The sequence below is a fragment of the Monosiga brevicollis genome, genomic scaffold (assembly GCF_000002865.3).
Source record: "Monosiga brevicollis MX1 MONBRscaffold_6 genomic scaffold, whole genome shotgun sequence".
NCBI lineage: Eukaryota > Choanoflagellata > Craspedida > Salpingoecidae > Monosiga > Monosiga brevicollis.
In genome coordinates, this window is record NW_001865043.1 from 1,050,510 (window position 1) to 1,073,042 (window position 22,533).

At 54.2% G+C, this 22,533-nt stretch overlaps 6 protein-coding genes across 6 annotated transcripts; 3 read left to right on the plus strand and 3 right to left on the minus strand.

The window, feature by feature from the left end:
- Window positions 1–159: 159 nt before the first annotated feature.
- MONBRDRAFT_31894 (uncharacterized protein) lies at window positions 160–7,441 on the minus strand (the record flags this gene model as incomplete). Its single annotated transcript, XM_001744700.1, has 22 exons — window positions 160–237; window positions 315–715; window positions 815–863; window positions 971–1,366; window positions 1,492–1,593; window positions 1,800–1,913; window positions 2,193–2,283; window positions 2,407–2,455; window positions 2,555–2,668; window positions 2,808–2,866; window positions 3,036–3,211; window positions 3,989–4,159; window positions 4,294–4,370; window positions 4,450–4,590; window positions 4,677–4,725; window positions 4,835–4,932; window positions 5,401–5,484; window positions 5,657–5,743; window positions 5,869–5,909; window positions 6,007–6,119; window positions 6,229–6,540; window positions 6,791–7,441. 22 exons carry the CDS (start codon window positions 7,439–7,441, stop codon window positions 160–162), a joined length of 3,453 nt encoding a protein of 1,150 aa, XP_001744752.1.
- An 888-nt stretch (window positions 7,442–8,329) lies between these two features.
- On the minus strand, window positions 8,330–10,167 carry MONBRDRAFT_7157 (uncharacterized protein; the record flags this gene model as incomplete). The annotated part of the gene is made up of 2 exons (XM_001744701.1): window positions 8,330–9,621; window positions 9,990–10,167. The coding sequence occupies 2 exons, from the start codon at window positions 10,165–10,167 to the stop codon at window positions 8,330–8,332; spliced, it is 1,470 nt and encodes a 489-aa protein (XP_001744753.1).
- Window positions 10,168–10,409: 242 nt separating this feature from the next.
- On the plus strand, window positions 10,410–10,733 carry MONBRDRAFT_24335 (uncharacterized protein; the record flags this gene model as incomplete). Its single annotated transcript, XM_001744493.1, has 1 exon — window positions 10,410–10,733. One exon carries the CDS (start codon window positions 10,410–10,412, stop codon window positions 10,731–10,733), a length of 324 nt encoding a protein of 107 aa, XP_001744545.1.
- A 6,101-nt stretch (window positions 10,734–16,834) lies between these two features.
- Window positions 16,835–17,305, plus strand: MONBRDRAFT_16167 (uncharacterized protein; the record flags this gene model as incomplete). The annotated part of the gene is made up of 3 exons (XM_001744494.1): window positions 16,835–16,897; window positions 17,002–17,096; window positions 17,203–17,305. Coding segments are annotated over 3 exons (261 nt in total), but the record flags the coding sequence as incomplete, so codon positions are not given.
- A 381-nt stretch (window positions 17,306–17,686) lies between these two features.
- On the plus strand, window positions 17,687–19,715 carry MONBRDRAFT_16038 (uncharacterized protein; the record flags this gene model as incomplete). The annotated part of the gene is made up of 9 exons (XM_001744495.1): window positions 17,687–17,760; window positions 17,922–17,985; window positions 18,116–18,231; window positions 18,366–18,495; window positions 18,592–18,807; window positions 18,851–18,967; window positions 19,097–19,222; window positions 19,320–19,391; window positions 19,530–19,715. 9 exons carry the CDS (start codon window positions 17,687–17,689, stop codon window positions 19,713–19,715), a joined length of 1,101 nt encoding a protein of 366 aa, XP_001744547.1.
- Window positions 19,716–20,760: 1,045 nt separating this feature from the next.
- On the minus strand, window positions 20,761–22,194 carry MONBRDRAFT_15993 (uncharacterized protein; the record flags this gene model as incomplete). The annotated part of the gene is made up of 6 exons (XM_001744702.1): window positions 20,761–20,853; window positions 20,999–21,187; window positions 21,387–21,527; window positions 21,649–21,742; window positions 21,902–21,951; window positions 22,084–22,194. The coding sequence occupies 6 exons, from the start codon at window positions 22,192–22,194 to the stop codon at window positions 20,761–20,763; spliced, it is 678 nt and encodes a 225-aa protein (XP_001744754.1).
- Window positions 22,195–22,533: the final 339 nt, after the last annotated feature.

Here is a 22,533-nt window from a genome sequence, read left to right on the forward strand (position 1 = left end):
TAACATCAAATAGCGTCAGATGGAAACAGAATTGATGTTGTGGTTTTTAGAAAACGTCGTCATCAACAAAAGTGGGGGAGTTGATTTCTTTCAACAATGTTATATCCTTTGTGTGCCTCATTGCGGGCAAATCTTTCATGGGCTTTGTGGGAGAGTCGCTCAGGAAGTGCTGGCTGCTGTCGAAGGCTCCACGTTGTTGGATGCCTCCTCACCGCCGAGATCCAGCGACCCGGATATCTAAGAATAGCATGGCATAGCAAAGTTGGACGGCGACGCCCATTTCATCCTCCTGCATGACCAAGAGATGCGCCTACCTTGGCAATACGCTTGCGCATGGTTTGCATTCGCGCCAGACTAAGCACGCCCATTGCTGAAAGCTCAGCCTTACTGAGTGGAGCTGCACGAGGAGCGGGGCTAGCTGTGACAGCTTGAGGAGAGACAGCTCGAGGCGGCGGGGAGCGTGACACGGGAGAGTCAGTTGCTTGCAGGAGCAATCCCTCAGCATGTGCCGGCACGATCAGATTGCGAATCATGTGCGGTCGAATGGCCGCCTCGCGAAAGTCTTCCGAGTCGGCGTCGTCAATGGCCGACGGTGACATTGGACGGCTGGCTCCGTTGTAGCCATCGAATCTGTACATCCAATGCTTGGTATTGCTTTCATATTGACAAACGCATCGTGGTTCGGTCTGCAATCGGTCCAAAGCACCACCCACCGCTGCCAAGCAGGAGAGTACGGCGGATAGCCAAGCCCATGGGATTAGGGCGAGCAAGTCTGGCGGCCACAAGTAATGAGCGAGTTGGTTCTACAACTCACCTATGGGGGTCACGTCTGCGGTTGCGCGCACGTATCTGGAAGTCTTGGCCTACCAGATCGAACCATTGGCAAAACGCGATGGAGAGAGGGGGCGAGGGGGCAGGTCGAATGAGAGGATTTAGCAGACGCGGCATAACATGTGTTTAAGGGACGTACATAGCGGCAAATGTCTTGCTTGAGGGCGCGCTGGGATGGGCATCTGGCAAGGGTGTCCATGATCACGTAGGTCAAGGTGACACAGCTAGGTCGGTCATCCTCGAGGATTGCATGTGGGCGGGCCTTGGACATGCGAGCCGTTTTTTCGGCCGTGAACCCCTTCAGCTTTGGGACGCGCACGGTGTAGGGAATGCCACCGCATTTGAGTTTGTAGGTATAATCGAGGTGGGGCTTGGAAAAGCGCTCCTTTTCTTGGCGACGCATCTCCTCGAGTTCCTCCTCATCTGCTTCATCCAAGGTGAGATGTTTCATTTTGGCTCGAGCAGCCTCTTCACGGCGCATGGAAAGCTGAGCCCGACGCATTTCGTCATAAGCCTGCATGCACTCGGACCAATGCTGGGTGGTTCCGCCCCGGGTGTTCAAGCAAGAGCCAGAGCAAGCAAGTGAAACACAGCCAGGGCAAGCTACGAGGTGCAAGTGGTCCGTCATACACGATCCAGGTGCCAAGAAGAGCCGCTTACTTTGGCCTCGTGGACTGTCTGTAGAAAATGAGTTGACAGGATGGCCAAGAGACCTTGCGCAGATGCAATGGGCTTGGACGACCAGGTCCAGCACTCATCGACCTGAAAAACGAATATCGAGAGGTGCGTGTGTGAGTGTTGTGTGTGTGAGTGTTGTGTGTGTGTGTGTGTGTGTGTGCGCGCGCGCGTGTGTGTGTGTGAGGAGGAGAGCAATCCAAGCACCACCAGCTGGCCAGTGAGGACTGATCACCGGCGAATTTGAGGTGGGGAGTCGATGAATTAGCAAAAAAATAGGCAAGCAAGCATACCTTGAGATACACAAGAGGTTGAAAGCCCTTGATGTTGGGAACACCTGTAGTGCCTGGCATGCCGGCCAAATAGCAGAGCCCATCCTCGAGAACCGTTGTCCAATCCATAAGTGCCTATGCAGGCCGCCGTGCCATGACGACAGGGCGTGCAATATTATTGCGAGTAAACAGGCGAGGCCAACGCAGACAACCACAAACCATCCTCCTCTTTCACTCCCAATCATTCCCCCTTCCCTCCTTCTCAGACACGAGGCACTCTGGCACAGACACAAATGCAGATATACCCAAGCTAATACGCAAAGACGAACAAGCAAGAGTGGGCGCACGTACCGCTCGCCAACTGCAAGTCCAAGACCGAGGGGCCAGCTGCCAATCACACAAGAATTGCCGCACTCGGCCGTGTGCCAGGCTACGGTTGGCTTGCAGGCCAATGATGCGGTAAAGAAAGCCGAAGAAGGAACCTGCATCCTCATCGCAAAGCATGCTGGGCAAGTGAATCCCGTCGGTAAATCAATACAGCACAGAGCCCGTCAGTGTGAGAAGAAATTTGCTGGTGGGAGCGAGCTCAAATCTAACACTCGACCACGCGATGTCGGGTTCGACATACCCGAGGTCATCGGTGCGATGGCGAACTGCGTCGGGCAGCAGCTCATCATCTGCGAAAAAAAAAAAAAAAGGCTGGACAGATGAGCGTACGCATGGTGGTCCAGCAATGACGGATGACAACCGGTGGCAAAAAAAAAAAGTGAACAAACCCTCTGTGTACATCAAGACCCGTTCTGCAACGTCCGACATGCCCATATTCGATGCTGGCGATGCGCTACGATTGCTGTGCTTTCTGGCGTGGCGCCGCAACATGCGCAGCACACCTAAAGGTGGCGTGAGAAGGGAGAGTGTGGGTTGAAAGTGGAATAGTTGGAGGTGGTGAGAAAGGTGGCAAGCTTGAGGGATACTGGACAAGTGACATGGTAGCGAAGAAGCAGGACGTGCAGCGCCGAATGGACGTACTGTGCTTTTGACGCTTGCCCTTGGCGGGGCGGCGCACAGCTGCACCGCCCGTCGCAAGTCTACCGTCGCAAGCAGTGGAGGAAACAAAAGCAAAGCGGATGGAAGAAGGTTGAATCACAGGCGATACCATTAGTCAAGACATCCATGCTGGCCCTGCCCTCTCTGCTCTGCGACATTGGCTGGCCGGGTGCGGTGACGCAAGGCCCACTGGCCGTGTCTTGGACGTACGCAGCCGCGACGGTGGGGTACAGCTCCAGGTCAGGGTGACGATGCAAGAGAATCTTGCGAGTGGCGTTTCGCATGGGAAATCCTTGGCCCTCATTTGGCCGTGTCTGTCCATGAAGGGCATCCATTTGTTTGCGAAGCCATCGCTCGGCTTTACGCCGCCGGGCGCTGCGGTCCGCCTGCCACAGCGTGAGAAAGATGATCAAGAACAGGGCTGTGGGCACGACCACCAAGAGCCAGTAAGCGAGCAATGCCACGCACACACCATAGCCTCTGACGGAGCGTCAAACACCTGAGTCGCAACGCTGCGCAAACGTCTCTTCGTATCCTGGGGGACACTGGAACAAAAGTCGATCCGGGCCGCGACCGCCGAGTGCTCGACTCGTGCGTTCTCGTCAAAATGAGATCACACCCAACTCAACGTTGTGCTTTGCTTTGCCTTAACACCTTTTTTTCTACGTAAACCTTGATTATTTCTGCATCTTCTTTATGATATTATCATCTTTTACCTATTGGCCATGAAAGAATTTCGTATTCTTCTTCCATTTCTTCTTCAGATATTTTTTCTGTGTCTTGTTGTTGCACCGAACAACATCAGTAAGGAAGCGCCTGTTTGACGAGCGATGCCTTTCGTGGAGCTGATGCCCGAGGGAAGCAATAATTGTTTGTGCTTCGCGCGGATGACAGATATGAACTCAAGCAAGACTATAAGAACAGACGCTTGAATAATGACAATGTTGCGACGTAAACTACATTCAAAAACAGCATCCTGAAGCTGCACCCTCGAGCTTAGACCAAGCCTGGCACCTCATGCCTTCCAGCAGGTGACTGTGCTCGCTGCAGACCAACGCAATTGGCTATCGTGAGGCTACAAGGCTCAAGCAAGCTGGTTTGCACCAATTCACCGGCGACCCATTTTCGGATGCCCGTACACGACCCGGCTGCGAGCTTCATACCTGTCTCCGGCCCCGCCGCGCGGACGCTGGTGATGCCCACCCCGGTCCGGCTTCAGTTGCAAGCACCAGGTCGGCATTGATGAGGGGTTGCGTTTCGCGAGGGTCAATTCGTCCCATTCGACGCCGTTGCTTGCGTTTCGACCATTCCTTAAACGTCGGAACATGCTTGACCTATCACATGGCAATTGGTGAGTAGGCAGGGTTAACGACGCAGAAGACGGTCACTTGAGGAGACAGCACCGCCCAAGTCTCCTCGGTCACTTGGTCCAGTGACCAGTGTCGTCAGCTGAAGCACAAATCCTCACCCGTCGTGCCGTGCATAATACTTGGACCCCGATGCAAATGATGACCAGCACCGCCCAAGCCACAAGCATGATAATATCTATCAGCACCCCAAACATGTCCAAAATGTGTGAGTGCATCAGCGGCACAGGCCGGTATTGTGCCGCACGGCAACGCACTGAGCTCAAGATTGGCGCAGCCGTTAAAGTCCTCGGCAAAGTAGGACCCTGCATAGCCGGCTGCATAGCTCTGGTCCACGGCTCGCTGTACCACGTTAGTATAGACTTCCGCAAAGGAAGACCCCGAAAAGTAATCCGCACCTACAGTCAACGGTCACCAAACCACGTCAGTGCAGCATGCAGGGCAGTCCAAAAAAAGGGCGGATGGAGCAGATCAAGCGACAAACCCGAAAACACCATAAAGCCCCCCACGACGCTGCTGCTGATGATCACGAGCTGCGCCAATCAGAGGATTGCAAGGGGTGGTAGCGATCACCCGCCATACGGTGACGTGTGAGTTGATGCTGCTCGCACATCCTTGTGTCAACCACTGGGCAGCACATACCGCGGTTGGTCGTATCAACATGAGCGTGGGAAAAACAAGCGTCAGGCAAACAAAGCACATGGCATAGTTGAAGTTGTTGGTAAAGATTTTAGCCTCTCCTGCATGTTCATACGTGTTTCGAGATGCATGAGCGCCCGGCACAACAAACGCCTTTGTGGCCCACTGACCGCCTCTTACCCATGGGCGTGGCAAAAACCCAACAGGTCAGGACAAACCCCATGACCTAAGAAGAAAAGAGCGCTCTAGTCAGCCTCACAAACAAAGGCGTGGCACTTTCTTTGTTTGACACGGAACTAAGAGAGCCCCGCAATGGAAACCCTGCGCCTGGACAACTTAGCCACTAGAAAAATTTCCAGTGCGTTGTGCCTACCGAGCCAATATATACATGCTGTAGGCCGGGAGACACCTCGTAGCGCCACCAAAGCCAAGCCACCAAAGCGCCAGGTAGGACAGCTAACAGAGTCAAGAGGGAGCGGACTGGGGTTCCTCGCAAACAAGATGAGATCAGCTGCATGGCCCGCCAGGGTCGTTGCATCTACTTTCAAGGGGGACGCTCGAACGCATACCTTCGTAGTCCAGGCCTGTGGCGAAATTTGTAAGCAGAATGAAGGTCATGAAAACAAAGCCCAGCGCTGTCATGATCATGGCCGCTGCAGACATCCCAGGAATCCATGAGCCCAGCAGAGCATATGCCATGGATGATCTCCACAAGAGACGAAGACGGAGACGAAGACAGAGAGACAGACAGATAGACAGACAGAGAAACAGACAGAGAGACAGAGAGACGGTAAGTGTCGGCTAGCAGTGCCTCGCTCTACATACTCCATGGGTAGCACCGAAGACCGAAGAGTGCCATGACCAAGCCGATGATGGCTGCCACGATGGATTCGCCCATGATAATGTCATCGCCTATGAATGCCGTGGAAACAATCGCCTCTCCATCGTCAACCAATGCTTCGCACCCAAGCTCGCTCCCTTGTGGCTGGTTCACCTGACAACACTCCGTTACTAGCACTCCAGCATATATGACTCACGTAAATGCTCACAACTTGGAAGGCCCTCTTCACCCGTGAAGCTAAAGACGGCCGTGAGAGAACGAGAGAGGCGTGAGGCATTGGGGCTGCTCAGTGATGCACGCGCACAAATCCATCATTCGGTACCCAAGGATTCACCTGCAGGAGTAGGTGTGAGAGGGTGCATAGACGCTTTGATATTGCAGCAGGTCTGCACTGGGGTCACGTGCCAGTGCTGCAAGATCTGTGACGACGATACTGTAGACAACACCCTGCCAAATTTTCAGACGTGCACACGCGCACACATCACTGAGCGTGCGTTGCAGAAGAGGATGTGGCACAACTTTGATGCCACCAAAGCCGGCCAAGCTGGCTACGAACCTGGCCCACAACTACATCCACGTCAAGCTCTTTATTAGCCGCTGGCAGAATGGGTTGTGCGTTGATTTTGGTGCCGTAGCGCTGAACATTAGCCACGGTTTGAAGCTGCCCAAGGCGGTGAAGCAGGGCATTTGGATCAAAACTCTTTTGAAAGTCGGAACCGCAGGAGCCCAGAAAGGTCTGGTAGACGTCGTATTGCAATGTGGCTTGGTTAAGCGAACCAGAATAGTAAGGAATGGCATCACAAGCACAATGATGCTCGGCCGCAGACCAGACGTAGGGCACACCGAAATCAGCCTGTTGAAAGGTAATCTGCACACGATAAAGATGCGATGAACCCAACGTTAGAGAATTGATAAGCAAAAGGAATGGGGATTAGAGAAGGCAAGATGCCAGCCGAAAAACCAGATGGGGACGAGTGGAGAGGCACCTGCCCGCCAATGACAGGCATCGAGGCAAGTCGTTGAAACGAGCTTGGGTTATAGCCGTAGCGGGGCAGGTGCGACATGCTCCGACATGCGGTAACGCAAGACGCGTGCTGCCACTGCAGTATGTCGAGTACCTTGTTGGTATCGGCATTGTGAGTGCCGATCTGAGCCATGGGATCATTGGGGGTGGGACCTTCCATGGCACAGCCTCCTGGAATAGGGAAGGACACGCCGTACGAGTTGACGGCCACCCCCACCGACACGGAGTGTGAGGCAGCGTGCTGGATCTGAGCGTCGCTGCTGTTAATTAGGAGTTCGACACTGAAGAAAACGGTGGCATTTGGGGACGGGGACCAGCGGCTCGCCTCGGTGTAGCATTCGTCGTCGCTGTCGTTGCTGTACTGCCCATAGCGACCGAGGACGGCCGCGGACGAGCCAGTCCGGGATTGACACTGCAGTTGCAGTTGGTCAGCAAAGGTGCACAAAAGGCTCTGCAGACTGGCACTTGTGTTGACGCGAAGCTGGTATGCTTGCGTGTGCGCTGAAAAGCGAAACCATCGGTCACCCGAGGTGCAATCCAAGGTTGAGCAGGCTTGGCCCGGGTTTGGAGTGGTGTATGCAAAGTATTGCGGGGAATCGGAGGTCACATCAAGGATGGTCCAGGACCCTTTCTTCAGCGTGGTGAGAGCGCATGCTCCATCGTGAAGCAAAAAAAGCACGGCTAGTTGCAAGAGTAGCAGCCTCGGCCAGCGCTGCGGTTGGCGCTGAGTTTGCCCGCGACCCATGAGGCCTTCAACGATCCCGATCATCATGATCTGGGCCACGCCAAGTGACTAGGGCAATCCACGACGCTGTTCACCTTCAGGCCAGAACGCCGCACTAGCACCACAACCTCTTACACCACCCCCGCCCTTGCCGCCACAACACCTCACACCCATTCAGCTCTCATCCCATCTCATCCGAGCCGAGTCTACTGCCGAGTTGAGACCGTCTCACACAGCGATATCGCCTTGTCAAGCAAACTACACACGCAAACCCCTTGATAGATGGACTGGCTTTTTCAGCTCTCTCTTCTCTCTCTTTTCTCTCATATGGTAGTTGTGCTTTTCCTTTGTATCGCTCTTTACAAACCGACCAAACCAATTCAATCTCTCTCTCAAACTCTCTCTCAAAACTCCAAACTCTTCTCTTCTCTCTTCTCTCTTCTCTCTTCTCTCTTCTCTCTTCTCTTCGCTCTCTCTTCTCTCTTCTCTCTGCTCTTCTCTCTGCTCTCTCTTCTCTCTTCTCTCTTCTCTCTTCTCTCTGCTCTCTGCTCTCTGCTCTCTGCTCTCTCTTCTCTCTTCTCTCTTCTCCCAACGTCATATCATTTCACACGACGGACTGCTCACGGCGGCTTAAACGCCACCTCGACCAGCATAGATTACGGCATCTCAAACGCGTCGCAAACTCTCAGCACCTATTCTTCATACCGTGGCAATACCACTTTGACTTCTCGCCTCCACCATGGCATGACTTGATCTTATTGTGCAAACACCCCGTCACACCCCTACTTCCATACCACCATGACCGAGAAGGAGGGAGACCCGACGACGGCTGTCTACGCTTTGCGTTTCAATTACCATGTATTATCGAGATTCACTCAAGAAGCAACTAACATGTAAACTGACCATGCTCTAGGCTGCAACCAGGGCATGGCCATCAGACTCCATGTGAACAGACACTGAAGCGCTGCGCGTTTGCGTGGAAGAGTTGCAGTTGGAGTCATGCGCTGCCGACGAGGCTCCTGAACTAGGATCGTTCATTTCAGAGGCGACGCCAGAGTCCATGACGTTGATGGTAGACTTGGATCGAGGATGCTCGCGACGCTTGCTCTTGCCACCGGATGACTGGCCACGGTGTGGCGATGCAGGCCTCGAGGGTGACGAACTCCGACCATGAGCAGGAACCTCACTCCTTTCACCGTCATCCCTTTGACTAGTGTCCGTGCCAGTCTGTGCCAATTTGGTGCGCAGCTGGCTTAAGACCGGATGGGCAGTCATTGGCGGCATCATCGCCGATGGAGCCGAAGAGCTGCTGAGCACCATGCCCGGGTAGTTGCCGCCAAAATAAGACATGGGGATGAATCCAGGTACGGGGGCACCTGAGGCATAGTTGCCTCGCGCTTGATGTTGGAGCATGTAGGCTTGCTGTTGTTGCTGTTGCTGTTGCTGCTGCTGCATTTGCATCTGCATTTGCATCTGGATTTGCTGTTGCTGCATCTGTTGCTGCATCTGTTGCTGCATCTGTTGCTGCATCTGGTGTGATTGTAGATGTTGCTGTTGTTGAAAAGATTGCTGCCGCTGGTGTTCCTGCTGCCGCTGCGAAGAGTGATGTTGTTGTGCTTGCGGCTGCATTGAGAGGCCAACCGCCGTCATCATGCCGGGCGTCCCTTGCATCGCTAGATTCTGTGGATAGGCACTCATGTTCGTGGGCATGGTGCCATAAGCACCCATGCCATTCTGTGGCAGGAATGCTGCTTGCATTGGAGTGCTTTGCGTCGGCGCCATGCTGGCACTGGCAATGGCTGGATTGTACATCATGTTTGGGACCATGTAAGATGCATAGGCTGCAGGATCAGCGTTGACAAATCCGGGCATGCCCATCATTTGCGGTGACATGACGCCGGGCATCATACCAGTCGCACCAGGCATGCCCGTGACACTGGCAGGCATGCCATTGACGCCCAAACCAGCCTCGGGCATTGCACCAAGACCAACAGGGAGGGGCCGGTTGCTGTAGCGAGTGCCCATGCCATCCGACGCCAAGCCGCTGGGTACGGCAGCAGACATGTTGTGGCTGTGTTTGGCAGTCGAGTTGCCTGCATCCTCATTATCGGTGGCCGCCACGTCATCGTCGTCATCGCCGTCATCAATGTCTTCTGTCGCGGTGGGATCTGTACCAGCTGAGTTGTCGCCCAGAATGAGGCCTGTGGCCGTCTACTCGGAGAGCAAGAGAGGGTGGACAAGAGAGTGAGAGGATTAGACATGCAGAAACACAGACAGAGACAGGGAGGCCCATGAGGAGAAGCCGGGATGGCGGTGACGGGAAGGAAACGGTCTTGCCTCGGCATCAAGCTTGGGGTGGGTTTTGCGCAAGCGCTTGTAGCGTTTCACTGCAAGAGCAGCCGCTCGAGGTAGAGAGGAATCGTCCATACGCCAAGTACGATGGGCCTCGGGCTGATAGAAAGCTAGTGAATGGCATTGACAGGGCAAAGGAAGACCCGGTAGGAGAAGGGTCAGTCGGATCATGAGGTGGAACCAAGGGCCACCGCGCCACGCCATCATGCGATCGTACCATGATGGCCACTCAAACAATGCCGAACGCCATTGCGCCAGTTTTTTCGCCGAACACAAGGCAAGACGTCACTGTGCGACTCCATAAAGGCATAGATCTGGTCGGTGGTGATGCCAACTGACTTGGCGCGGTCGATAGATGCCATCGCCAGGGCGATGCAGACGGCGTACGACGGCATGGCGGCGGTCGAGTGCGGTGCTGAAGGAGCACCTTCACGCGGATGGGTTCGTTAGTCGAAAAGGAGGAGTTGGGTTGAGCCACCCCGAACTGGCCCTTTGCACCCAACGGAAAAGAAAGACCTGAAAGGGAAGGCACTCGAATGCGGGTCTGTCTCAAACGAGGCGATGCCAGTCGGCGAATGGCAGCGGCAGGTGTGGGGTGCAAGAAGATGGCGATGGCGAAAGCAAAGAGGAAACTTTCATGGGACTCGCAACCGAAATGAGCAGGGGCCGGAGAGCGTTCCAAAAGCTTGCTGGCGAGGAATGTGTGTGTGTGTGTGTGTGTGTGTGTGTGTGTGTGTGTGTGTGTGTGTGTGTGTGTGTGTGTGTGTGTGTGTGTGTGTGTGTGTGTGTGTGTGTGTGTGTGTGTGTGTGTGTGTGTGTGACTGGCGGGATGGACGGATATGGCGGCGCAAATGGTGTTGGGGCACGCACTGTAACACACGGGACAATGGGGTTTGAAAATGTGGAAAACACCACCACCATCACGACCAGCAGCAACAAGAGGCCTTTTGACGCAAACTGATGATGATGATGGGGGGTGCAAAGAGCACCATCAGTTGATGGGGTATGGGTCGCGCGACGGGTGTGGGTGGGCAAGAGCAATGTGTGTTTGCGTTTGTGTTGTGTGGGAGGCCTGGTGTGGGGTGTGGGGTGTGGTACTCTGCGGTTTTTCGAATGATCAATGACACGTCAAAAGCATGCTCCGTCCCAACGCAGGGCTTTCGTAAATTGTTCATGAACGTTTCGTAAAAAGTGGCTGAGATTGAGTAAGGATGATTCAAGCTCTCACGGCATAGACGCAGAATGAACACTACACCAAACGCTGTGACGTTGCTGCATCCTTCCTGGCGTTATTGCATCCCGAGTGGTTGTCACTCATCGCTTGTCCTGACGCTCGTCCGACTCTGGAGTTTGTGCTCCGAAGCAATGCTTTGTTTGCGCATTGATGAATCTAAGGCATCAGCGCAGGTGTAAGGGGATGGGGTGCACACAGTCCCTCCCTTCTCTGTCTTCACTTGCTCGGCTCAACCTACTTGTTTTCGTGGCGGACGCTGTGAGCATCCGTGCGACAGAGTGTTGTGCAGTAGTCAAACGTATCCATCGTGGGCAGCATCCGCTTCGCGCCAGGCATAGGGTTCGTCAGTGAGCTCGACGCCCCAAGCAAGCGCAATGCCCAGTCAGCTGCCAACCTGAAAGGGGGTCGCCAAACGTGCCAGTGCGGCTTGGCGTGGGCCCTTGCTGACTGGGTTCAAGCAACAGGACACACAATCGTGGTAGCTACTACAACAGGCTCGGGCGTTGCAAGCTTGACAAGTATACTTTGCACACGACCAATGGTAACAAAAAATAAAAAAAATGAAAACAAGCATGAAGACCCCATGGGGCCAGAACCGTTATGGTGTGCCATGACCAAGCCCCTCACCTGAAGCTGATCATTGGTTTGAGGGCAACAGCCTTGGACATTGAGCACAGCCATCGAGCACGAAAACCCATGCTCGTCAGTCGTGGCCTCGGCGTCTAAGGTTCAGCATCAATGTGCTCACTCAGTTCAGGCACGTAAGACAGGCACCATTGCGTGGCATATTATTTTTTTTTTTTTTGCATACTGCTGACCTTCCAGCGTGTGACGACATCCTGCGCCTCCTGGGTGGCGTGGCAGCGTCAGGTTGGCGAGTCGCTGCTCTTCTCCCGCTGCCAAAAAAAAAGTGAGACACAGCACGGCGCAAGCCAAAAAAGTGAGACACGGCAACAGTGCAAGCCAAAACGGTTGGCCTGCAACCTCTCTCGACTATTCAACGACAACAACAGAATGGCATTCTCGCCTGTCTCGCCCTGTCTTCACACAAGGCCATGGCTAGCACAGATCAACAAGAGGAAAGGGCGAGTCCCTAAGCCGCTGCCACTCGCGTACACACAGATCGCAAAGTGGGCGATGCGATAACGAGAGGGGAGATCGGAAGCTCCACGGCTTTTAAAGAAAAGATTCCGATTAAATGTGCGCGAGGCGCACGAGGTTTACAGCAGACTCACGCATGCGATGCCCCAAAGAATGACCTGGTCCATTGCTCAGGTAGATCCAGCCCAGGCAAAAGCCCATCAAAAGAGCCGCAAGCGCCACCATGAGCCTCATGGGCAGGGACCACGGGCCGCGACCACGACAACCATGTAAAATCATCATCTACCCTTGTGTGTGTCCCTCCCTCCCTCCCTCCCTCTCACTGGCTCGCTCGCCCACGAGCCCGGCCCGTGACGGCTGTGGCCGCAGCCGCCACCGTCCTATGGACCTCTTCTCCCCACCCCCTCCACCTCACAGCAGCGGAAAGCCACCACCGTCCCCCTCCCCATGAAGAGACGCGATGCCACCCAAACCACTCGACCAAAACACGCCAACGGTCGTTTGTCAGACAAAATACTGCGAGAGAGAGAGAGAGAACACACACACACACACACACACACACACTCGCTCGAGCGCAGAGATGAACGGACAACAACTGTTGTTGTTGTTGTCTCTCTCTTCTTTTCTCTCTTCGCACGCTTCGCTTCACTGACCAACAAATTGTTGACGGATCGCAGTGTGTTGTGTTGTGACAGCTCGCGCACTTTTTTTTCCTTTTTTTTTCGGTGCTCAGATCAGGTGCGTGGCCGTGACCGTGGCGGCTGGTGACAAGGGGTTGTCCCTGGGGGATTCGATCAGGGACTGGGAGGCTCGTCAACCCTAGGATCGGCGAAAGAAAGGGGGAAAGAAAGGGGGACTCTTGTGGTCTGGTTTGGCAAGGGTGATGCGCTCACGACTCGCGGTGGTCCATGCACGACTCGCAGGTCGCTCCAGCTATCAGACGCCCCGGCCTCCTGTACCACTCACACCCGCCAGTATGTCGCTCTTTGGAGACGATGACGATGACGGTGGCGGTGCGTAATGATGTCGAACCAGGGCCAAGAGAACCGCTTCGCTTCGCTCACTGGCCGATCTTTGACATGACACTGACCACCAATCGTCATACCTCTTTCTCACTGTTGCTCCAGATATCTTCAACATTCGCAAACAAGACAAGGCAGATGACCAGTACGTTGTGTCGCTGTACCGCGCCCCCAACCCCAACCCCAATCTTGCTTCCCATGCAAACCGTGTAAGAATCTGTGCTATGCGCTGATCCAGCTACTTTGGTACGTGCTTCTGCGCCCACGCGACGCTAGGCCACGCAAGAAAGTCAACCTCTTTGATGCTCTCGACGACGATGACGATGACTTTGACTTTGGCAAGTCAAAGTCAAAAGCCAAAGCCCAAGACAACACTCAGGACGAGCCTGTGAGCCACACCAAGACCAGCACTGGCCCCGCCGGCTCCTCCAAGGCGGAACAGGTGTTTGCTGTACGTCGAGAAATCCCGCTTGGACTGGCGCTAGACCACCAATGCTCGCACCGTCCCTTGACGCTGTTCCTTCTCACCCCCGTCTTGTATTCTGGTGCCTCCCTCAGGATGACGATGAGAGCGATGCCATCTTTGGTGGCTCGAAGAAATCGCCAGACAGTACGATCGATCGGTCCTTTCGGCCCGCCCTCCCTTGGTTTGGTGCTCTTCGTGCCAGCCACGCCCGTGCTCACCTGATTTGCTTTGGGGGAAATCAAATATCGGCAGAAACGACCAAGGCCAGCTCCAAATCTGCCACCAAGGCAGCAGCACAGCGCAGCAAGGCTGCTGCCAATAAGGCCGACACGACATCCCGCAAGGAAGCTACTGATCCGACCAAAAAGGGCAAACTTGATCCTGCCAACCCCGACCTCACGGTTGAGGACATTGACGCCGTACGTCGAGCTCGCTGCCAGTTACAACAAGCGCGCTGACGCATTGCTCACGCAAACAGACTCCCGTGCACTGGACGACCTAACAACGCTGCACCCTTGTATGCTTTAATGTCTTGTCGGTTGCGCTTGACGACATTGATACCATCGCCGCCCACCCCCATCACACAGATGCTTGCTGATACGTCCATCATGCTCACCTATGAAGAGCGTTCGTCCTTGCGCGCTCGTCGTCGCAAGCTGCGTTCTCAACAAACGGTAAACCCCCTCTCTCTCTTTAACATGCACTGACCGTGCTCAAGTTTGGCCCGTCCTTTGCTCTCACTCCGGGACTCATGGTGTTCTGACGCTGCAATGGGACAGGAGCAGTCTCTGGCCGATGTTGACAAGGCTCTTGCGGAGGAGCGTGCTACGCGGGAGCGGCTGGAGCGCCGCCGCCAGGAGCGACAACAAAAGCTGGTGCGTCTCATTGCAACGGGCTCCTATGAGAGCTGATGGAACCTGCACTTGCGCGTACGTTTATGCAAATGCGTCTGTGCCTGTGTTTGTGTCTGTGTGAACCCTTGTCAGGAGTCAGCTCGCCGCGATGCCTCTCCCGCTGAATCCAAGCCCAAGGTTGAATCCAAGCCCAAGGGTGAATCCAAGCCCAAGGCTGATTCCAAGCCCAAGGCTGAATCCAAGCCCAAGGCTGAAGCCCAGCCCAAGGTTGATTCTAAGCCCAAGGTTGATTCCAAGCCCGAAGCCAAGCCCAAGGTCGAAGCCAAGCCTGTGGTGGACGAGGCAGAAACTCAGGCCGCGATTGCTGCTGCTGAGAAGAGAGCAGAAAAAGGCATTGCTGCTGCGGAAGAGGCAGCAGAGCGCGCTCGTCAAGAATGTGCTGCTGCACAAGCCAAGCTTGACAAGGAGCGCACTGCTCATCGTGAAACCAAACAACAGCTTCAAGGCGCTGAACAGGTCGGCTTAGCGTTATGATCCTTGAACTCACTACAACTACGGCACCCAAGCCTGGCTCTAGCCACAGCTACAAGCCATCGTCTCGCATAAACCCCCAGGCACCGAAGAGATGGTCTCACCAAAGCCTTTCATTTCAATGTAGTTGGCCGAAGACCTGCAGTCCAAGCTCAAGAAGCTGCGCGATGAGAATTCCGACCTCAAGGACACGATCAAAGAGCTGGAAGCACGTTCCGGGGCCACTCAAGCTATCGAGTCTAGTGAAATTCAGTTGGTCACTCGCCTCAAAAGTTTCTTCGGGCCTCTTGCTGCTCTCGTGTCGCCAATAGTAGCCGCACGTGCCCATGCGCTGTGCTGATGAACATTGCAACATCGTAGATCTCTCAAAGACGATATCAAGCGGTTGCGTGGAGAACGGCGCGAGGCTGAAGAGCGAGCCGATAAGGTTTGGTCCATGGCCTCAAAATTTTGCCTCAAGACCAAACATTCCTCTTTTTGACATTTACCTGCTTGTTGCGTATGTACGTGACGTAGGCGGAACGCCAAGCCAAGTCTTTGTCTGACAAGGCTACTGGACTCGAGAGCAAAGTCAGTGAGCTCCAGACGGAAGTGGACGAGCTTGAAGAGGATCTGACCTTTATGACCAAGAAGGCCAAGCAAGCTGAGGCGGATGCAGCGGCCGCCTCTGCGGCTCCGTCTTCAACCTCAACCCCGAGTGCTTTGACAGAAGAAGTCAACCCCGAACGGGCCCCGAAACCTGCAACAGAGGTACTGATGCTTACTCAATGGTCACGGCTGTGTTTTGTCTTGCTTGGTTCGGTTTTTGCTTCTTTTGGTTTTTTTGCCTTTCTATCAAGGCGAGACAAGTGTGCAGACGCTTGTTCTTTTAGCTCACGAGAAAATCTGCCAAACATTGTAGAAGCCCAAGCCCACTTCGGCCAAGCCCACCTCGGCCAAGCCCACCTCGGCCAAGCCCACCTCGGCCAAGCCTGCGGTTCCAGGTGTGTTTTTCTTCCGAGCATGGTTTTGCGCTTCAAAAGGACGGATGCAACGAGCCGTCCCAACAACCCTGGCACAGAGCCGCGGCCCTCTTTTTACTCCTTTTGACTTCATCTGTGTGTGTCACGCTCGTAGCCAAAGCCGCTGCACCAGTGGATGAGGGCAAGTTTGATAAGCCGGCCCTTCGCAAGGTTGATCGGGTACGAACAAGCTGACGCGAGACGCAACGATTTTTTTTTTACCCAAACGTCTTGATGTTTGTCTCGCAACGGGCCACTCTCCGTTGGTATCCATCCTTACTTGGCATGCTTTTGAATGGCTAGCCATCCATGCGTCACATGCCAGGGCGCAAAACCGGTGAGTCGCCCGTGGCAAGCCCAGAAACCAACCGTCGCGTTCGACGAGGTGTGGACTATGAGACTCAAAACGTCAAGCCCAGCGACATGGCTCGACGTCAGACGGTTACAGAGCGACCTGTAAGCTTCCGAGTTTGGCGAGCCATGTGCTTTCTCAAGCCTTCAAATTAGAGCTCGATAACATCGATGCCTCGTTGCCTTGCGTCATTTGCACCTCGTAGACGGCGCCCCCGGCAGCTGATGAGCGACGTCAAACCATCACGGAACGACCGGTACGACGGCAGCGAGCGCGAACCTGACTGGGATCTTTTTGCCGGCCTCGGGACTCATTGCAGCTTTTGGCGTGAATAGACGACGGATGACGCTGACAAGCCGAAGAAAAAAGGCTGGACGCCACCCGTGAATCCAAAGTGCAAGGTGAGGAGGAAAGGGAGCTTTTGCCGCTCCAGCGAAGAAGTCTTCTGTTGCCTCTTTGGGGTCTTTGCGCCTCATGTGAGATGCCCATTCACGTGCACAGGCCTGCGATAAGAGTGTGTATGTGGTTGAGAAGCTTGAGGCTGACGGTGACATTTATCACAAGGTCTGCCAGCCGTATCGAGTACCAATTACTAACCGCGGTTGACCTGCACCTGACCTGCACCTGACGCGGCCTCACGACCAACCATTGCTCCCGCGTTTTACCAGCTCTGCTTTAAATGCACTGAGTGTAAGGCAACGCTGCGCCTCGGTAGCTACGCTAGCTACCAGGGCAAGCTGTTTTGCAAGCCCCATTTCAAGCAGTTAGTGCTTCATGGTTGCGAGGATCCGGGCTTTTGTGGCTAACTTTTCGTTTTCTCTCGACACAACAGCTCATGGTGGCGCATTGCCCCCTGTTGCTCCTTCTAGGTTGTTCCGCTTGAAGGGCAACTACGACGAAGGTTTTGGTGGCTCCCAGCACAAGTATAAGTGGGTTAACAAAGACCATGACGATGGTCAAAGTGACGCCTAAACAAAAGCACAACTGTGCAAAAGTCTTTTGCCGTGACAGAGCGACAGGGCAGTGTCTTGGGTCTTGGGATTTCATGAGGACGGGAGATACTGCTTTAGTGTCACATGCGTTGATTGTACCGTGTGGTGTGGCTAATCCTGGTGGTCGCCGGGACGCCTCTGATGAAATGTGAATAAAACTCATTTTCCCCAGTCTTGACCGCCAGCGGCACAACCCACTTTCTCCTTTTTAAAGGGGGCACGAGAGCACAAACAACAAACAACAACAACACTACCACACACACGCACGCACACAAGAGAAGGAAGGAAAAAAAAAGAACAAAAGAGCGTTGTTGCACATTTGATGTCTGACAGTTTTTTCTTTCTCTCCAGCACCAACACGATGGCCGTGCTGATGGAAACCAGCTTGGGCGATCTGGAAATTGACCTCTATGTCGACGATTGTCCCATGGGTGTGTGGCTATAGATCCCATTGCCTGGCTCCGCCTTCTGGCTTTGCATTCGACCAGCAGAGACACTGCATATTCCCTTCGCCCGCGCCTGGCTCTGGTGTTCTCTGCTCCCGCGACCTGGCCCTTAGCTGATCGAATGTCTTGCACGCGGTTCATCATAGAGAGCGAGAACTTTTTAAAGCTGTGCAAGTGCAAGTACTACAACTACTCGCTGTTTCACCGCGTCGTCGTATGTGCCCAGGCACCCCCCTTTCCCCCCCGCGCGCGCGCGTCTTGACTGCCGCGGCTCTCCGCTTGTCGCGTGCCCCCTCGGTGTTGATGCTCATGCCAGTGTGCTACTGCAACCTGTTTTATACCAGTCACACTTTGTCGCTCAAACAGGCGACCCCACAGGCTCGGGCCAGGGCGGCTCCTCTGTCTGGGGCCTCATTGATGGCGAGAGCAAGCGCTTCTTTCCCAAAAATGATCAAAACCGGTGTGTGTTCCTGCTCTCAAGCGAAGCAGAATGATAGAGCATACCATACTCGGGGGCGCGTGCCTGTCGTGTAGCTTCAGACCGGTATTCTGCTGTTGCTCATATGAAATGGAACGCGTGCTTACACTGTTCAGATTCAAACACACACGTCGCGGCCAGCTGAGCTTTGTCAATGATGGAAACAACCGTCATGGGAGCCAATTTTTTATCACGCTTTCCGACCGGCTCGACTCTCTCGATGGTCATCACTCTGTCTTTGGCGAGGTACACAGGCTCGCCTGCGACCCAACCTTGCTGCTTCCACTCCGCCCCGCGCACAGCCTTACGTCCTCCCATTGCCTGACATCATCGTCGACACAGGTGGCCGAGGAGTCTTTTGCGGTCTTGGAAAAGATCAACCGCGCCGTGGTTGACGACAAGAACCAGCCCTATCAAGATATTCGCATCCGCCACACGATTGTTCTGGACGACCCCTTCCCTGATCCAGCGGGCTTGCCTGTGCCAGACAAGTCACCGCTCCCCACGAAGGAACAGATTGAGGTTTGCTGGCCTTGCCCAAGCGCTGCTCGTTCACTTGTCCAACGCAAGCTTGACGCCGTACCCTTTCCCCACCCTTTAGGCTGGGCGCATCGGCGAAGATGAAAAGATTAACGAGTTTGAAGGCATGACCGAGGAGGAAGTGGAGGAGATCATGCGCAAGCGTGAAGCTGCAGGTCGCGCACAGATTTTGGAAATGGTACGTTTTGGCCCCAGCTTCGAAGGCCACCCGTTTTCTGTGCTTCAACAAGAAACCACCTCCCAGTGGTGATGATGAGTTATCAAGTCATTCATCGCTGGTGCGCTCCAACTTTCTCCTTATGATTAGATTGGTGATCTGCCCGATGCTGATGTCAAGCCGCCTGAAAACATTCTTTTCGTGTGCAAGCTCAACGCGGTCACAACAGACGAGGATTTACGCTTGATCTTTGCTCGTTTTGGCAAAATCCTCAGCGTATGATGCTGCAACGAGTTATTTCCCATCAGTCGTCCCACTCTGCCTGCGGATTCCTTCACCCCCCCCCGCTCATTTTTGGGTTTTGGCTGGGTAGTGCGAAATCATCCGTGACTGGAAATCTGGCGACAGCTTGCAGTACGCCTTTATCGAGTTTGAGAACGCCGAAGTATGTGTTGCCGCTACCATCCGGACAACAGCCTGACCTTGCCATCAGCCTTGGCATGCATTGATACTGTGTTGGCTCACTGATTAATCTGGTCACGCCTCTGTTTGCCCTGCTTATTTCGGCTGATCGGTTGAATAGGATGCCGAAGAGGCTTACTTCAAGATGGACAACGTTTTGATTGATGACCGGCGTATTCACGTGGACTTTTCACAGTCGGTGGCCAAGTCCAGCAATTATCTGTTGCCTCGTGGCTGGAAGCTTGGTGGCTCCAAGGTGCGCAGCATACAAAACGCCTTTATACGTCAGCTTGCAACACTCGGTTAACCTGTGGTATGACAATCGCGTGCTCTGGCTGCCCTGGCTGAATGCAGCTCAAAGTGAAGCAACAAGGTGCTGTTGGTGGTCGCAAGTACGAAGACTACAACCTGGTTTTTGAAGACGATGGCCGCAAGAATGTATGTTGAGCGTACCATGTGACCATGGACATGCCCCTGGATGTTGCCTACTCTATCATCTGACCCATCCTTGTGGTTATCAACCATGACGGCAGGATCGCAATGGCCGAGGTGACCGACGCGACCATCGCGACCATCGCGACCGAGACCATCGCAGCGGTCATCGCGATCGCCGCGTTGTGGACCATGATCGCCGCGACCATGACCGTCGCCATGATGACCGCCGCGAACCTCGGCGTCACGACGACCGTCGCCGCGATGACCGCCGTCATGACCGTGATTACCGCGACGATGGTCGCCGCACACAGCATCAGCGCGATGACCGCCGTGAGCCCCGCCGCCACGATGATCGCCGCCACGATAATCGCCGAAGATGATAAAAGTTAGGCAAGATGCTTTAAACAAGAGTGAATAATGGCTCAGGGAATTGATTCACTGGCTGTCTAGTCTCTCGACGTGACTATGAAGGGAAAGCAAACACCTCTCTTCGTTCTGCTCTCCCATGCCTCGCTCGCTCTCTCCTTCTCTCCCCCTTCCCTTTCTCACTCTGTCTTGATTAGCGCCATCGACCAGAAGAACGGTTGAGTGACCGTCTGAAGGAACAAGAGTTTTTTATTCAAAAAAAGGATAAAAGGATTGAGCGCTAGGCTTTTCACATGTCAATTTGCCACACAGAGGGGACCGAGGCACGGCCGCGCGGGTCCCACGAGACACGGCACCAAACAGGAAAAAAAAAAAACTTGACTGCGCCACTTTCACACCGATTCCATTCCAGGCTCACTTCGTCGACTTCTTCTGCTGCGCCTTGTTCTGCGCCTCGATCAGGTGTGCAATGGCTGCCAAAGATGCAGCATGGGTGAGAATGGGCTGTTTGTGACATGTATGGTGCTCGAAAATTGGCCAACTGCCAACAATCATGTTACGCAGAATGAAAGAATAATAGGCAGCAGCAACTCACCGCCAAACTCAATCTTCTCCACCACAGTCTTGGACACAACCACATCGTCCTGTGACGGGGAGTTGACGGCAAGATAAGTTGAAAAAGGCACACTGACGCCAGGTTTGACAAAATCTCACTCAAACGAGTGGTTCAAGCTGCTAGCGCACTTGCGCTGGGCCGTCAGAGACCACAATCAAATTAATCAAACTCACCTTGCGAGAGACCATGTAATTGTCGCCCTCCTTGGTCCACTCGTGGCTCTTAGCAAACTCCTCGAGCGCCGCGGCATCCTTGATGTTGGTCATTTCCCGAACCACGTCCACCGAGACGTGTTGGTAGGTCGACTGAATAATGTATGCCGCGTACTCGCGGATGGTTTCAACAAAACCCACAACAGTGACCTCACGCAGCTCCTCGTCGCCCTCCTCGGTCACGGTCAGGAGTTTGCTCTTGAGCAGATCCTTGTGGTCCGACAGGTATTTCTACAACCAAAAAGTGTTGGAGCAATGATGATAAGACACAAGAATGCTGACACGCAAGGCTCAATGGCTTGCGCGTGCCAAAAGACCCCGAGGCAAAAGTCTACATGATCCCAAAAACAAAAAGTGGTCGTGTGATGGCCGGCCGTCCGCAACGTACCCAGAACTCGGCAAAGCGGCATGACTCCAGCAGTTGGTGCAAGTACATCAGCTGCTGAATGGGGCGCTGTTGCTGGGACTCAACCGTCAAGAGCGACGCGCACTAAAAATATGAGGCACGTCGGGAAGTCAGCGAGGCACATAAAACAGCGGGTCAGCCGAGTGCACACACAACGAACGGCGATGACATGGTGCCAGGACCAGCGAAGAATGCAACGACGTACCAGGAAAAAGTCGTTGTCAGGCATGCCAGTCAGCGCCTTGAGCAGCACAGTGCAAGCGGTTGGCAGGTTGAAGTACGTCGGGTTGAATTGATACCTGTCGCGGTATGACGCGAGGCAAACAATGGATCAGTGTCTCGAGCAAATAGGTTTTCCTTCCGCCTTCAGAGCTCGAGAATAAAAGTTCATGCCAAGAGCTGTGGCAAAGAGAAGCACAGCCTGCACCCAAGTCCATGACCCGAGGAAGAACACGTACAGTTTGAGGATGGCCAGGCACACATCAAGATCGTAGTAATTCTCCTCGAGCTAATGAATGACATGATCATAGACCAAACGGGGAGAAGCCGGTCAGAAGGGGGTCAGCTCGTTTGCTTCAGGCGGTAGTCCAAGGTCGCAATCCCTACAACTGCCGGGCTGCCTGGAGCAAGCGGAGCTAACCGTCTTCTCGAAGTACTCGGCAAAAAAACCGAGGTTGCTGGGGTTGTAGCGTTCGATGGTACCAATGATACCACCGAAACGCTCTTCGAGCTCACGCAATTCTTCCGACATGGTGCAAGGTTTTGGAGAAGGCTAGCTAGCACGCACGCTGATCCTGACGCACCGCAGACACAAGCACCCAAGTGAGAGCGAGGCGACGCTCGACGTGCCAGGTGTGCGATCTCCTTGCTTCCGCTCGCACAAAGCCCCTTTTGAGTTGGCAAAAACAGAACACACACGAAAGCCATGGCGTGCGACAAAAACCGATCAAGAAGGCCAAAGTCAAAAAGAACCCGGCAAGCCAACAACGAAAAGAATGGTCACAGCTGCATTTGACGCTGCCCTTTTGCCGATCAGTTCCCCTGGCGCTTCCCTTTGTGCCGTTCGAGTCTCTTGTGTGGGACCGCGTTC